At 62.1% G+C, this 14999-nt stretch overlaps 1 protein-coding gene across 1 annotated transcript; it reads right to left on the bottom strand.

Annotated features, from left to right (window-relative positions):
• On the bottom strand, window positions 1–14143 carry BPIFB3 (BPI fold containing family B member 3; the record flags this gene model as incomplete). Its single annotated transcript, XM_079125991.1, has 15 exons — window positions 1–30; window positions 786–862; window positions 1396–1459; window positions 2119–2161; window positions 3023–3090; window positions 3647–3817; window positions 5574–5627; window positions 7036–7215; window positions 7309–7400; window positions 8008–8068; window positions 9230–9293; window positions 10503–10643; window positions 11047–11151; window positions 13057–13213; window positions 14032–14143. The coding sequence occupies 15 exons, from the start codon at window positions 14141–14143 to the stop codon at window positions 1–3; spliced, it is 1419 nt and encodes a 472-aa protein (XP_078982117.1).
• Between the last annotated feature and the right edge of the window lie 856 nt (window positions 14144–14999).

Raw genomic sequence — 14999 nt, 5'->3', positions numbered from 1 at the left:
TCAGGATGGCACCGTCAGTACAACGGCATTCTGCAAGGAGCAAGAGTCCTCGGTTAGGCCCTCTGGGATCTTGGCCCATGCCTAGGCCACCTGCATCGTCCCCACCTCCACCTGTGGCCAGCACTGGGCCTGGAACACGGTGGGCTCATGGAATGACTGAGTGGACTAATGCGGAAATGGTGAATAAGTGACCCCCTGTGCCGGACAGGTTGCCGACTTAAAGAGACCCAAGTCCAAGTGCCATGTCTGCCACAATGCTGGGTGACCTTGGGCCCCAATTTGACCTCCCTCAGCCTCATCTGGAAAATGGGAACCCCCTGCTCAGCCCACCTCCCAGAGCTGTTCCAAGAATCAAGGTTGTACTGGTTTGATCAGGATTGTGAGGTTGCGTCAATCTTCAGCAAGAAAAAGTGTCACAATCTACTAGTCATGTCTGCCACAGGCACAGGATAAGGGAGAAACAGCACAGGACCAGCTACCCTTGGACCAGCAGAACGGATTCCATGAGTAAATATGAGCTTCCATTCTACTGGGTAGAGATATTTGAATCCAACAGAAAAGACTTCTGTGATCGATTGACAATGTCTGCCGGGGCAAGTAAGGAAGAAGCAGTAGCACGCCTGCCATGTAGTTACCTATCCCGAGTTAAGCAATTTGTAATTCTCTGAGAAATTCAGAAAATGATGGAAGGAGAGCCCAGAGGGTGAGGTGGAGCATCGCCCTCTTGAGTGTCAAACAGGGCTCTCCAGACACAAGCTTAAGGCCCCTCTGCTTGGGAAACTCACCTCAATGATCTGTAGAACCGAATTGGCAAAATTGACATTGAGAATCTTAGGCAAGGGAATTCCAACCTCCAAGTCCTCTGTGAAGAAGGAAAAGTTGAAAAAATATATATATATGAAGGCCAGTCTCAGCCTATGGACCCTTGGATCCTGCTGACCTCATTCCACAATTTTCCTTGAGCCAGTTATTTCTCTTCTTGTGGACTCAGCTTCCTACTGGCAAACTCCTACTCAACCTCCTACACCCAAACAAAAAAGTCCCTTTTCTGCATTGTGTCAGTGGCTCCCCTCAGCAAAGCCTCCCAGAGGCTCCATCAATCCCTTGCACACTCTGGGGCCCCATGTTTGAATCGTGTGTTTACACGATTATTTCCCACTGGCTCCTGGCTGCTTCTGGCAGGACCGCTCAGTTCCTGGGGCCTGGTGTGATGCAGGTGCTGATCGATGGTGTGTGGATGGAGACGTTGGCACCTCGGTTCCTGCATCTTATAAATGGGGGAAGGACCCCGCTCTGGCTTCAGGGTCCCCGTCAGAGCCATGGGAGAGGCCACAGCTCAGACCATCTCAAATTCAGACATGCTGATGTCCAAGAAGGCAGCGAGGGCGGCCGTACCGTTGAGCATGGGCACGTAGGTGGCCCGGAGCACGTCGCCGAGCCATTCCTCGAGACGGGACGCCTGCAACAGAGCACGCAGCGGGACGTGGCTTCCAGGGAGGCAACCCCGAGGCTCCGCTGAGCCTCCCCCAAGCCTGAGGACACAGCTCCTCGCACGGGCTGCCCCCCACTGACCCTATGGGACCCCGGGAGTGGGTCTGACTGCGCCCTCCACCCGGATCTAGTGTCCTCCTGGGAGGGTCTGTGGGGCCTGGGCTGGGCGCGTGGGGCGTGCAGTGCCTGAGAAAGAGGAGGTGCCCCTGGCTCCGGTGGGACTGTGGGGCCTGATCCCAGATGCCCGTCAGTTCAGGCCTCCTGGGAATGTTCTAGAACTTGAGCCCGTCCCGAGATCCCAGAGCCTCAGAACTCTGTGAGAGGCAGGAACCGCAGGCTCTGCGCGGAGTGCTGGCTCTTCCCGTCGGGGACCTCGCTACTTCAGATCTTCGCGAGGTCCTAGGGTCTAGGAACTCGTGAGGACCGGGACCTCGGGAGCTGGCGAGATCCACCTTCCTGAGCCGACACCGACCCAGGTGCGCACACACGCGCCCTCCTACGCGCCCGCCCGGCCTGCTGGGGCAGAGGCCAGCTGAAGCCAGCCCAGAAAGGCCCGTGACCCGTGCCAGCCCCTTCCCCTCCCGTCTGAAGGCCTGACCACCAAGCTTCTTGGTCCCAGGAACTTACGTCGAAGGTGCTGGTCGTGGAGGAGACCAGCTTGACGCTGAGCCTGGCGGAGAGGAGAGAGGGGCTGAGGCGGGAGCGGCCCTGCCCACCCCAGCCCAGGCGGCTCTCCAGGATCGGGGACGGGCGACTGGCCCAGCTGGCCTCCCGCTAGTCTCGCCCCAGAGCCTCGGTTTTCCTACCTGCAGAATGGACTAGAGGGATCTAGCCTCTCTTCTGACCACCCAACCACCACCTCTGACCCACAGCCTTGGAGCTGACCCTGGGTGAGTGAGTGGCCCTCCCCAGACTGAGCACTGGACACAGAGCCCCCCATACAGCAGGTGCTCACTAAAGGCAGTGACGGGCTGAGGGATAGCACCTGGCCCTAGGGCAGGTCAGGGCAGAGCCTAGACCCGTGTGCCCACCTCCGGACCGCCTGAGGGGGAGGCCAGGCTGCACACTGCTCCAGGACCCCCCGGGACCTCACTACTGAGCCTGGGCACAGAGGGCTCTGCAAACTGTAAAGTGCTGTGTGTGTGTAGGGTCGTCACCGACACGGACACCTTAGCTGTCACGACCATCGTGATGCCTGGTCACCCCCGAGGCGGGAGATTAGAGAAATAATAGGTTCAAAGAAGAGGTGACGCTTTTGACAACAGCCCGGGACCACGTCCCCACGGCCGGCCTCAGGGGCTGACCCCGCAGGGCTCTGGACTGGCCTAAGGCAGCCTCGCCCACCCGTTGGGCCCGAGAGCCCCTCTGTCCCCGGCTGCTCTCCTAGCGTGGCCACACTGCCCCTCCCGGCAGCCCTGGAGCCGGGGGACATGAAGCCAGTCTCCACACTCAGCAGGCGGCCCCTGCCCCTGGTCACCTCTGACGCTTGTGCCTGCACTCAGGAGAGTCCTGCCCCAGGGTCCCCCCTTACCGTTCCAGGGACAGGGTGACGTGCAGCTTGGTGGCCGAGGGAGCCAGCTGTGCATCGAGGGTCAGAACCTACGGGGGGCGCAAGCCGATAGGGACCCTGCTGAGGCCCTACTGTGTGCCAGGATCAGGGCTGCGGGGTCTGGAGGCCCAGCCTGCGGGGTGAGGGAAGGGCTCCCTCCACTGGGGCGCCAGGGCTGAACCTCAGAAGATGAGGCGTGAGCAGGGGAAGCCAGGGCTGCCCGGTCGGAGGGACCCAGGCGGTGGGCACCACGCCGGGCTCGGCTGCTGGGCCCCGGGGGGCGCGGATCAGAGGGAGCAGGGACAGGCCTTAGCCTGAGCCACAGGGCCACCAGGGAGAGGCCGGCAGGGCGGACTGGGAGGGAGCGCAGAGCGAGCTGCAGGCCCGTGGGGAGAGCCGAGCAGGAGGCGGAGGGGCGGGGCGCCTCCTGAGGTCCCCAGAGAACAGGGGGCACCGGCCGGGCCGGGTCAGGCGCAGCGAGAGCCCCAGGTGTCCAGGCCAGCCTGCGGGCCCAGTGGTGACCAAGTCGGGCCTCCCGCCTGCCATCAGGGGAGGGCAGGGGCCGCACAGGGCCCCGGGGCCAGGACCCTCCGCCCAGGCACTCACCGCGTTCAGCTGGCAGAGGGGTTCGGGGGTCCCGCCAGGGACAGAGAACAGCACACGGATGCTGGCTGGGATGGAGACCGTGGCCTTCTTGCTCTGGAGCGTGACGCCGGGGGCGTCCTTCACCCGCAGAAAGAGCAGGAGGTGCTGGCCGGGCGGCAGCGTCCCCAGGGCCTAGGGAGAGGCCAGCAGTGCAGGGGTGGGCGGGCAGTTTAGTTGCCCAGACCAGAACCCACCCGCCGGTCAGCAAATGCTTGGAGCAGCTGCTGGGCCCGGCACTGTGCCGAGCAGAGGAGGAGGAGACAGGAGGCGACGCGCAGGCGAGGAGACAGACCCGGAGCCACCAAGGCTGACTCGTGCTTCCTGCAGAGGTGAGACCCTCCCCCAGGTCTGCGAGTCTGGTAGAATGCACCCCTGTCTCCCGCCCCCTCACCTCTCCCTCCTGCTGCTGGCAGCTCCTCCCCTCTCCACTCACTGGCCATGGGTCATCCCTCCAACCTGCCACCCTGCTCCTGCCTCAGGGCCTTTGCACCCGCTGCTGCCCCTGCCTGGGAATGTCTTCCCAGCCAGCGGTATGGATTCCCCTCCCCACTTTCACCTGCTGCTTAAATGCCTCCTCAGCGCAGCTTCGCAGAGCACCCTGCCTAAAGAGTACCACCCCAGGCCCGACGCCACGTCCCATCTCCATTTCCTTCTGTCTTGCAGCTCTGCTCGCGGTCGCCAGGGCTTCTACCCGCTCTTCACCATTTTCCCCTTTCATAGCCTCAACACAGGCCATCCCTGCACCAGCACAGGGCCCGGGACCCAGGAGGGGCTCGGGAGGCAGTAGTTGAACAGCTAACTGCATCATGCAGTCAGGGGATTCGGGTCTTGTGGTTGTGGCCTTATGGAAGGGACAGACACTGTGGAATCATGGGAACTTGGAACAGAGGGCACAGCCCTGGACACTCCCCGACTGGAATGTGGGGAGCAGAGGATCCCCGAGGATCTGAATTAACAAGGCAAGGAATCTCCAGATCCCACCCTGACGGCTCCATGGAATTTGAAGCCATAAAACCAGAGGCAGAGCTGCAGCCAGAGAGTGAGGGGGACCCAGCCCAGCTGGCTGCACCCACAGATCCCTGCCCTAGCCGCCTCTGCCTGCCCCAAGGCCTCTCCATCATCTTACAACTCCAGCACTCAGGAAGTTCTTCTGAATGTCTCACCCCAGTCCCACTCTTTCCCTAAGACTCCCATGCCCTTTAGCCAGGGGACTATGAGCAATGGCAACCCTAACCTTATTCCCCAAGGCTGCTTTCGATCACCACTGTCAAGGGCTCACAGAGTTGATTCTCTGCACCCCAGATGCAGCTGCCACCGCATCCCCTTAGTGAATGCCCAGGTTCTCTGGGCCTCTTTCCAACTTCTGTCAGAATCTGCTTTTACATAAGGACCCTGTGGTAGTCATTTCTACTTTAGTATGAATTCAGATCCTCACAGTTGTAAAGTGGCTGCTCCAGTCTCGGCTGGGTGAATAGGAAGTCTGGGATCGTGTGTTAATGCCTCTAGGCCAGCCTCCCTTTCCTCCCTCTCAACCAGTGCCCTGCATCTTCTTACTGGGGAAAGAGGAGACTGAGATCAAGACGAAGTTGGAGGAAAGGGGCTCATCAACCTGGGAAGGAGCTCCTGTGCTCTGCCTGGTAGAGCAGCAGTGGCCACAGGACAAATGTCCAGTTGGCTTCCTGGGGCAGTCAAACCCTGGTCCTTTCCTCTCTAAGCAAAATCTGCTATCAGGAAAGGACATGGTATCAGTCTTTCACACTTTAGTATGAATTTGGATTCAACATCCATCACCGTTGTCTGGAAAGCTATATTGAGAAAGAGTCTGGAGTCCATTCAGCCTCTAGGGGAAAGAACTACCGTGATCAAAGCCCATGAGAGGGCCACTCACCTCAGGGACCAAAGCTGCCAGGTCTGTAGTTGACAGAGGGACATTGCTGGGAACCTGAGACACATAGGAGAGAGAGTTGATGGCGAACACAGAAACGGGACGAGGACCCTCGTGCACACGGGCCAGCTTTGTCCCTGCTCCCCACGGCCTGGCCGATGCACACACCGTGACAGACACTCAGCTGCTTCTGTGAGCTAGCGATTCCCGGCACCTGCCGCCAGCCAGGAGCACAGTCTGAGCTGCTCATGCCTCCCTGGGACGCGGGCTCCGAGGGTGGGGGCTCCACTGGCCCCATTTCCAGATGGGGAACCCAAGGCTCCTGCCCAGGGCCACCACTGAACCAGAAGGCTGGTTCCAAAGGCCTTGAACTGCTCGTGATCTGAAGGCCTCAGACACTGTTGCCTTTGATCCAAATAGTGGGCTCAAAAATATGAATTTCCCCCACGTTTACAAACTAGGGGGTTTTACATAAATTTGTGTTTCTGCCTGAAAAGTTGGAAAAGATGGTCACACTAAGGCTGGACTGTCCCTTGGGGCTGCTGAGCGCTGTCCTATGGGTGGCTAGTCCCCAGTGGCCCTGCTCCTGGGCCCTGGTGGTGGAGACCCCACCAGCTACCCGAGCTGGCTTCTCAGACCAGAGCTCTGCACACCAGGTGTCCGCACAGACAGGGATGAGCAGGAGGATCCCAGACTCACCCAACACACCTTTGGGGCAGGAGCCCGGGGCGTGGCCTCTGAGGCGCCTCTCCCTTGCCACGGAACTCAGGTGCCCACACCCCTGCACGCAGGGTACCTGACACCCCCCACACCCTCAGAGTCCTGCCCCGCTACCACGGCGCCCATCCCCAGCTGGAATTCACCTGCTCCCCACTGCTGTTGTCTCGGGACTCCATCTGCAGAAACTCAGAGGCCCCCCTCTTCCCCTGGGCCTGAGCTCCAGCTGGGGAGCCCGAGTAGCTCGGAGCTCACCACCTCTGACCAAGGCTGGGACCACGGAAATGCCTCTGGGTGGGGGCTCTGTGGGCTGGGCCTTCCGACCCCCAGGGTTATGAGGAGCCAGAACAGAAGCAGGGAACTCCCAGAGGCTTCAGAACAAGAGTGCCAGTGACTTCTAGCATGACCCAACCCAGGCTAACTTTTCTCCATCTCCAATCTGCTCTGGAGAGAGTAGTGGAAATGTTAGCCACCCACACTTTAGTATAAAACGAGCTTGGACTCAGGAAGGACTCATGGTGCCAGGACAGAAGGTTGGCTTCATTGCCTCTACCTGTTTGGGCCAATTGAAAGTGATTCCTAGAGTGCTGACTGAGACGGTTCAGAGGTCTCCTTCCAGCTCAGCAGGATCCTCCCCGAGCACAGAGACGGGGCACACACTAGAACCTGTCCAACTCTCCTGGTCCGAAGGGCTGCTCAGTGAGACAGGTGTGCCTGGCATGGCCAGGGCTCCCGGGGAGGCACTCACCAGCTCAGGGGTGAGATCTATGTCCAGGGCGCCGTTGGTCTGCAGGAGTCCGAACACAGTGTTGAAGAGGTACAGCGGCACGGTCACCTGGGACGTGTGGTCCTCTTTGGGGGGCGCCTGGACCGGGACGTGGGGTTTGGGAAAGTCGATGACGTCACCAGCTACGTTCCTCACGATGGGCTGCAGGGGCAACAAGCGGCATGGGAGGGTGTCTGGCAGCTCACTGCCTGGCCTTGACCCCGTGTCCCCACCCACGCACCTGGCCACACTCACATTGACGTCCAGCTCTATGTACTGGTTGGAGATGAGGGGCAGAGTGGCCAGCGTGAACTCCACGGACCCCAGAGCCCCCAGGGGCACCAGGCCTGTGCGGGGAGGAGAGGTAGAGGGACCCTGAGCCTAGTCCCCACAGTGGCGGGCGCCTGCGTTCACCGGAGCCTGCGATCACCGGAGCCTGCCGCAGGCCTAGAGCTCCCGAGTGCTCACTTGGGGTCTACAGCACCCCCATGTCACAGAGGAGGAGGCTGAGCCTCAGGCAAGGAGGTCGCCAGCCCAAGTCGTGCAGAGTCACCTGCCCCAGATTCCTTCCTCCTCCTGGCCATGTCTGTGACCTTCTCCAAAGACCTCGAGTGAGCACAAGAGGCCTGTAGTCTCCCAAGGAGCAGGGAGCCTGGGGGCCGCTGTGGCTCTGGGGCCTGGGCCTCCGCCTCCTTGTCTGACAGGAGAAGACTGTCCTCCTCCTGCGTCTGACCACAGGGCTCAGCAGACGTTGGTCTGCCTGGAGGCCGTGAGCCTCCACACCCCGCCAGACAGGCCTCCGCCCGGCTCCTCCCAGCCCTCCCAGCCGCAGCCTCCTCAATCAGAAGGGAAAGTGCAAGGTCCCAGGACCCTGGTCCTGCGGGCCTCCCGAGCCCGCTCCCCTGGGTGACTGACCGGAGGGAGCCCAGCGCGAGGAGGCGGGACCCAGCTTACCCAGCGTGGCCCCCAGGAGCTCATTGACCACGCCCAGCACGCTGTCCACCACGGGGCACAGCTGTGGAGGCAGGAGTTACAGGGCCATGAGCCGCAGCCCCGGCACAGGAGACAGCTGCGCTCTCTCTAGGTGACTTGCTCTGCGGTTCTGGCCCCAAGGGAAGGCAGAGGGTGGGGACAGGTGGGGACCCACCAGGGGGGCAGGGAGGGGCGGAGAGGGGCCCCGCCCATTCCCTCTGCTATGCAAGGCCCGTTAGGAGCCCCCAAGGTCGCTGGGGGACCAGGGGAGACATTTCCGAGGCCAGCGGCCGGCAGCGGGGTCAGAAGGAAGGCGCCCGCGGTCTGCACGCGGAGCGCGCTGCTGCAGGCCCTGCTCGGATGCCAGGCCAGTCCCGGACGCGAGGGGACGCGGGAGGGCCGGAGGGCCGGGTGGCCCTGCGGGAGTGCTGGGCAGCCAGGGTGCTGCCTGCAGGGGAAGCCTGGAACCCGACCGTGAGGAGAAATCGCTGGTCTCCGAAGGGGGCAAGACCCCCTAGGGGCCGCAGGGCAGACGCAGCCGCGCCCCCTGTGGAAGTCCCTGCCGGGCCTGGCGGGGACCCTCGCCCTGGCGTGGCCTCCTCTTCAAGCCCAGGGCAGCAGCGTTGCCGACCCCAGGCCCCGTTTCCGCCACCTGCCAGGACCCACGGTGGAGGGGGGCGTCGGCTGGTCCTGCTGAGCGGGCGGGAGGCCCGGCCTTTGCTCTCCGTGTGACCCCGGCGCATCGCTGCCCCAACCTCGGTGAGATGGAGCCTGGGCCAAGCCAGGGGGCCTTTGTCCCCTCTGACGGAGGCCGGGCTGTGGCTGGCCATGGACACACACCCCGGCAGATTAATCATCATGTTGAAGGATGTACACGTGAGGGACTTTCTAGACGTGATTGCCAAGCACCGCTCGGCTTAAAACAGGTGACCGATTTTAATGTAAAGGTCCTCTAAAGAAAAACCAAGTCAATGTAATAATGATGATGATGATGGTACAGGTGGCAAAGACAGAGCAGTGGAAGGAAGAGGCAGATTTGGGGCGGGGTCGCTCCCTACCTGGAGGTCTGGGGAGGCTGCGCCCACACGTCCCCCAGACCAGCAGGCCAGGGCGGGTTGCCTGGTGGGTGGGGAAGTGTGTGCCGCCTGATCCTGCCTGGGTGGCTTCACCCCAACTAGGGAGGGCGCGGCCCAGGGCCACTCACCATTCCCGGCAGCACCTTGCACAGCGTCTGCTCCACAACCCGGAAGAGTGGCGCGGGCAGCAGCCTGGCGGAGGAGACAGGCGGGGCTGTGGTCTCGGTGGGTGGGCACTGGGGGTCTTTGGCGTCTCCTGGCTTGGTGGGGTGGCCGGGGCTTGGAGGACTTGGATGTCCTTGCCCTATTGCAGGGGGCTGGCTTTAGGTTCCCCCTCTGGACATGGCCTGCTCTACCCCATTGCCGCTGCCCTGATTCAATGACAGCGGAGGCGCCTCATCTGCCACCGTGTTCCACGTCTGTCCCCATCCCTCTTGCAGACAAGGACCCGTGGGCCTAGAGCCACTTGGGGGCGGTGTCGGGGTTCAGTACCTGTCCTTGATGAATGAGTGGGCAGGCTGCGGCCCTGAGTGCCTTGGCTGGCTCAGGCCTGACTGGACGCCCGGGGTGCAGGGTCACACCCCGCAGGGCCACAGTCAGGGTGCCAACTCCCCTCCCAGCCCTCTCCACAAGCCCCCATAGCCCAGAGAAGCAGGTGGAGCCTGGGGGAGCTGAGAAGCTCCACCCGCCTGGCGTGTCCTTGCTCAGGTGTCCGGAGACAGGAGCACCCAGGAGCACCAGGTCCACCCCACTCCTGGGAGCCAGCACAAAGCCATCTGCTGACTCATGGCGGACAGTGCTGGCCCTGGGCCTGGAAGGCAGAAACTAACGGGAGACACAGGAAGGAGCGGGGCGTGGCGCCACTGGACGTGAGAGTAGGGCACTGGGGAAGCCTGAACCTCGGCAGAGACCAGCTCCTCTCCACCTCGGCCTCCATCTGTGTGTGTGACCTCAGGCAAGTGCCTCGCCCTCGCTGGGCCTCCAGTGTCCCATGGGAAGGACATTCACACAGGGTAGGGAAGCCCACCCATCCTTGATGGCCCCACAGGAAGAGGGGAAGTGTTTTCCGGAGTTCAGTCCTGCCTGTTATGCAGACTGGGACACTGAGCCCAGACAAGGGGTCACACAGCAAGTCAGGGGCAGAGCCCCATCTCTGAGGTGCCAGAGCAGGGTCAGAGGTTGGAACAGATGAAGAGATCCAGAATGGCCCCCTGGCCAGCTCTGTCTGGGGAGAGGGGACCTCAGGATCCAGGGGACTGGAAGAGGAGGACAGCCAGGAGAGGGTGGTTGGCAGGAGCTTTGGGTTGGGCAGCAGCCTCTGTCCTGGGGGACCCAGATGTCTGAGGTGGCTGCCCCAGAGCGGTGGGGATGCAGTGGGGACACGGCTGCTGGGCGACTCACCCCGACATCAGGCTGATGTGGCCCAGGAGGGTGCTGCAGCGCTTGAGGATGAGGATGGGTGTCCCCCGCGGGCTTACGCCCAGTGCCACCCGCGACGACACGTTCACCTCGACCCCTAGCTGCAGGAGGCCCCCCAGGGGGCTGCAAGACAGGGCGCTGGGGTGTGGCCAGGCTGCCGGACCCCACCCGCCGGCCACGCCCCGGCCACGCCCACTCGGTTACTGACAGGCCCTGGGAAGGGGCGAGCGGCCCGGCTTGCGGGTCTAGTCGCCTGCCCTCATCTCTGCCCTGACTCCATGCCTGGTCTACACGTCCCTCCCCCGCTTTTCCCACCCGCTCCGGTGAGCTCCAGGCACAGGCGTCTGCAGAGAGCGAGATGGGAGTGTGTGGGGTCCATGGGGAGGAGGTCTCTGAGGAGGGGTGATGCGTAGGATGGGGGCAGGCGGGTGGGAGTCCCTTGACAGGAAGTGGATCTGGAGGCCAGGGAACGGTAGGGAGCTGCATCCCAAGAGTGCAGGAGGCTGGAGACCCCAGGGCAACTCACCCGGAGCCATGCAGGCCCACTTTGGTGTGCAGGCTCAGCTGCACCCCAAAACCTGGCAGCAGCCTCAGAGACACCTTGGGCAGCGTGAGTTCCTCAATCTTCAGCCTGGGGTGGGGGGAGGAAAGGACTGCTCAGGCCCGACCCTTCTCCCTGGCCCCACTGGGGGCCTGGACCACCCTGGACTAGGCAGGGCCAGAGTCTCTCCTGGGCAGGTCTCCTTGCCACAGAACCCACAGAACCAACCGTGAACGCGTGGGCCAGTTACTTCACCCCCTTGGCCCCAGTGTCCTCATCTGTAAAGTGGGGTGGCACTAGCTGGGGTGGACGAGGGGGTGCAGACTCGGTACAGTGTGTGCCAGATCTCCACCTCCCTCTCACCACCCAGGCTCAGTGAATCCAGGTTCTCCCGCCCTGTTCCCACAGCCTCAGCCCTGGCTTGGCCTCTGACCTTGACATCGTCCCCACCTGCACCCCCAGGCACACACACACACAACCCAAGTGGCCTCTCAGACCAGGCTGGTCTTGGGCCATTACCCTCTCTGTCCTCCAGGTCTCTGCCCAGGTAATTACCTAACTCCACTCTGCAGCCCCCCTCAGGTGGCCTGGTCCTCCCGGCGCTCAGCTTTCAGCTTCGGGTCCCCTCCTCCAGGAAGCCTGCCTTACTCGAGGCCCTCGGGGTGGCTCTGCCCTCTGCCTGGGCCCCTCCACCACTGTCTGAACTCACGGGATTGTCAGTGGCTCTCTGAGGCAAGGACAGCATCAGGTTCTACCTCAGTCCCCAGCCTCACCGGCAGGGGATTCTCCAGTGGGGACATTTAATCTAACACGAGAGTGTGGGTTGAGGGCTCACTGCCCCAGGTGGCATCTCAGCTGCCCGACACAGGTTAGCTCAAGGCCCTGGCAATGACGCCGCGAGTGGCTGCTAAGAGTGCTGCCCGTCGAGGCCACCCGGCCACCCAAATCCCAGCAGTGCCCTGACATGGCGCTGTGAGCAAGCGGCATTGCCGTCTGTGCCTCCGCTTCCACATCTGTAAAATACAGATGCTGATGACCCTGCCACCGAGCGTCACGCAGCCAAGCCCAGCACGGCGGCCTCACCAGCACGTTGCAGAGGCACATGCCGTTGGGGGAGGTGGGCTTCCCTCCCCTCACTGCCCTCTGCACTGAGTCCTCCTGACAGCCTGGCTCTGGGCTTCGGCCTTCTGGGGCCTGTCTCGGGCAGACTGGTCTCCACGGGCCTTGGCCAGGCTGCGTGGCCTGCGATCAAATGGACACGGTCCCCTCCGGCCCCGATGGGGGAGCGTGCCGGGACTTCAGTCTCCTCACGCCCTAAGCGCAGTTGACAATTGCCCTGCCTCTAGATTGGGCAGGACAATTCATCTGCAATGCTTGGCACAGTGCCGGACACAGAAACCCTGGACAGGCGGCCATTAAATTACAGATATTAACTATTATGTGATGTCATTCATTCGAAAATATGTGGGAAGCATTATGTGTCATGCCCTATTTATGATATGGGGACACAGCAGTGAACTGTCCAGATAAAAATCCTACTGACCCCAGAGGGAGTTTATAATCTCCCAGGAGAGAAAAAACCCAAACCAATAAAATGTATGGTGTAAGGGAAAGTGACATGTGTCCTGGAGACCTTGAAGGTGGGGAGGGAGATAAGGAAGGGATAGCCAGGACAGGATTCTTTTGAGCAGATCCCCAAAGGTTATTGATGGAGCCATGCAGATACATGGATTAGCCCAGAGAGGCTAGCAACTTGCCCTGGGTCACACAGCGGGTGCCCAGAATCCACCCCAGCATGGAGCCTCAATCACAGCGGCCTGCGGCCCTTCTCGTCCTGCAAGGCACGCAGTCCAGTAGCTATTTGCTCTGTCCTTCCTGCTCCACTCTCACATCGATTGAAGAGACCATCTCCTCTCCATCTCCTGAAGCAGAGATCAGGGACTTCCTGCAGTGTACAGAGCAGGTGGGCATCCCAAGGCCCCCGCAGGGACTCACCCGGACAGCTCCTCCACGACACCAAAAATCCCCCCGTAGCTCAGCAGGCCGCCGCCTCCAAGCAGCCCTCCGGAGCCCAGGAGGCCCTGGTTCACAGAGGTCACCGTCCCCAGCACGTTCTGCAGAACGGGCCCCCCCACCAGGGAGTTCTGGATGGCTGCGGAGAGGGCAGAGCAGGAAGATGCTAGAACCCGCCCCAGCCCCAGGGCCACACTCCCACCTCTCCTCCAAGCTGCAGGGACACTGTTTTTAAACCAGAATTGAGCTGGAGGTCACCCTCCAGGGGTGGAGGCTGCCGGTCTCCTTCTCCCGCCACAGGGCTGGGGACAACCCTCTGCCTGGGACACTGAGCCCCACGACCAGCCTTCACTTTACAGATGGGTAAACGAAGGCCCAGAGAAAGGCAGAGACGTGCACAGGATCGAGCAGAAAAGCAGCTTTGGGGCCAGTCACACGACTCGGGCTCTGGATCCTGGGCTGCCCGAAGGTGGGGCAGAACCTCAGGAGAGGGGCCCGGAGCCAGCGGGCTTGGTCCCCACGGAGGAGGCCAGGCTGGCGCTTGCCGGAACCCAGGCCAGGCCCTGTGCAGACTGAGAAGGGGGGAAGGCGCTCTGGGGGTGCCACAGGCCAGGTGACCCCAGAGGGTCCTGTTTGCCCCTCTTCTGCTCCGTCCCTGAGGCTGTCACCATGGCCGTGGGGCCAAAGGCCCCGGAGATCTCGTTCCCGGTCCACGGGCAGAGGCGTGCCCGGCCGACCCCCACTCAACTCCTCGCCCCCCAGCCCCCGGCAGCCCCCACGGCCTCAGCCCCGACGACCAGACCTGGCCGGTCGCCCACTTGAGCCTGCCAGCAAACCTGGGCCCCGGAACAGGCTCCCCTCTGGATCCCGGGGGACCCGCCCCAGCGGGAGAATCACGGCCTCGAGGATCCTCAGCCCCCAGGCCGCTGGGCCCCCCACTGCCCGCCTCGGGCTCACCTTTGCCGAGTTCATCCCTATCGATCCGGGCGAGCGTGCCCACGGTCTCCAGCAGCCCGTGGCCTGGAGTGGCCAGGCCCAGGAGCAGAAGCAGAGGCCACACGCCCGGCATCCTCCGCCGTGCGCCTGTCGGGGCGGAGCAGGACTCAGGCAGCACTCCACCCAGGCCTTCTCTCTTCCCCTTCCCACCACGGACCAGGCCTCCGTCCACCCGCTGTGGCCCAGGGCAACCTCACCCGCGAGAGAGGACTCAGCACCGCACCGTGCAGCCCGGCCACCCGCTGGCCTCGGAGGCCCCTCCCAAGCCTCCCATCGTGGGACCCCATTTCACAGATTGGAAAACAGAGGCCGGGAGCTTTGGAGGGGGCTTGACGGAGGCCCCGGAGCTCAGCAGTGGCAGGGCCAGAATTCGGCCTGAGTCCGTGTGACTTCGAAGCCTTCGTGTGACCCTGGTGGCCCTGGAGAGAGGCTCGGAGGTGCCCCTCCAGGACAGCAGGACGGGCCCTGGCTCATGGACCACTTTCAGAAGGTGTGCTGAATGTGTCCTCCTCTCTCTGTCCCCAGCTCCACTCCAAATGTATTGAAAAGGGAAACGGAGTGGAGAGTGGGAACGTGGCTAACGACCAGTTCCACACCATGGGCTTTTCCTTATGGAGATCCACGCTGCCCACCCAATCATCTATCCTTCTCTCCTCTCCTGTCACCCTTGCTGAAACCCTGTAGTGGATCCCCACTGCCCTTGGAATAAAACCTAGGCTCCTGCCATTGGCCACCTCGGGGCCTTTGCACATGCTCTTCATTTTGCAAGGAAGGCTTTTCCCTGGGTCATGGCACAGCTCCTTTCTTATCTTTCAGGTCCTAAACACTCACCATCTCCTGGGGGAGGCCTCTCCCCTTTACTTAGTCTAAAGAAAACTGCCTATCACTGAACACCACCCAGAATATTTATTTTAAGGCATTTATCACAA

Source organism: Sciurus vulgaris (genome assembly GCF_902686455.1).
Source record: "Sciurus vulgaris genome assembly, chromosome: 2".
Classification (NCBI taxonomy): domain Eukaryota; kingdom Metazoa; phylum Chordata; class Mammalia; order Rodentia; family Sciuridae; genus Sciurus; species Sciurus vulgaris.
This window is presented reverse-complemented; position numbering and strand designations above follow the sequence as displayed.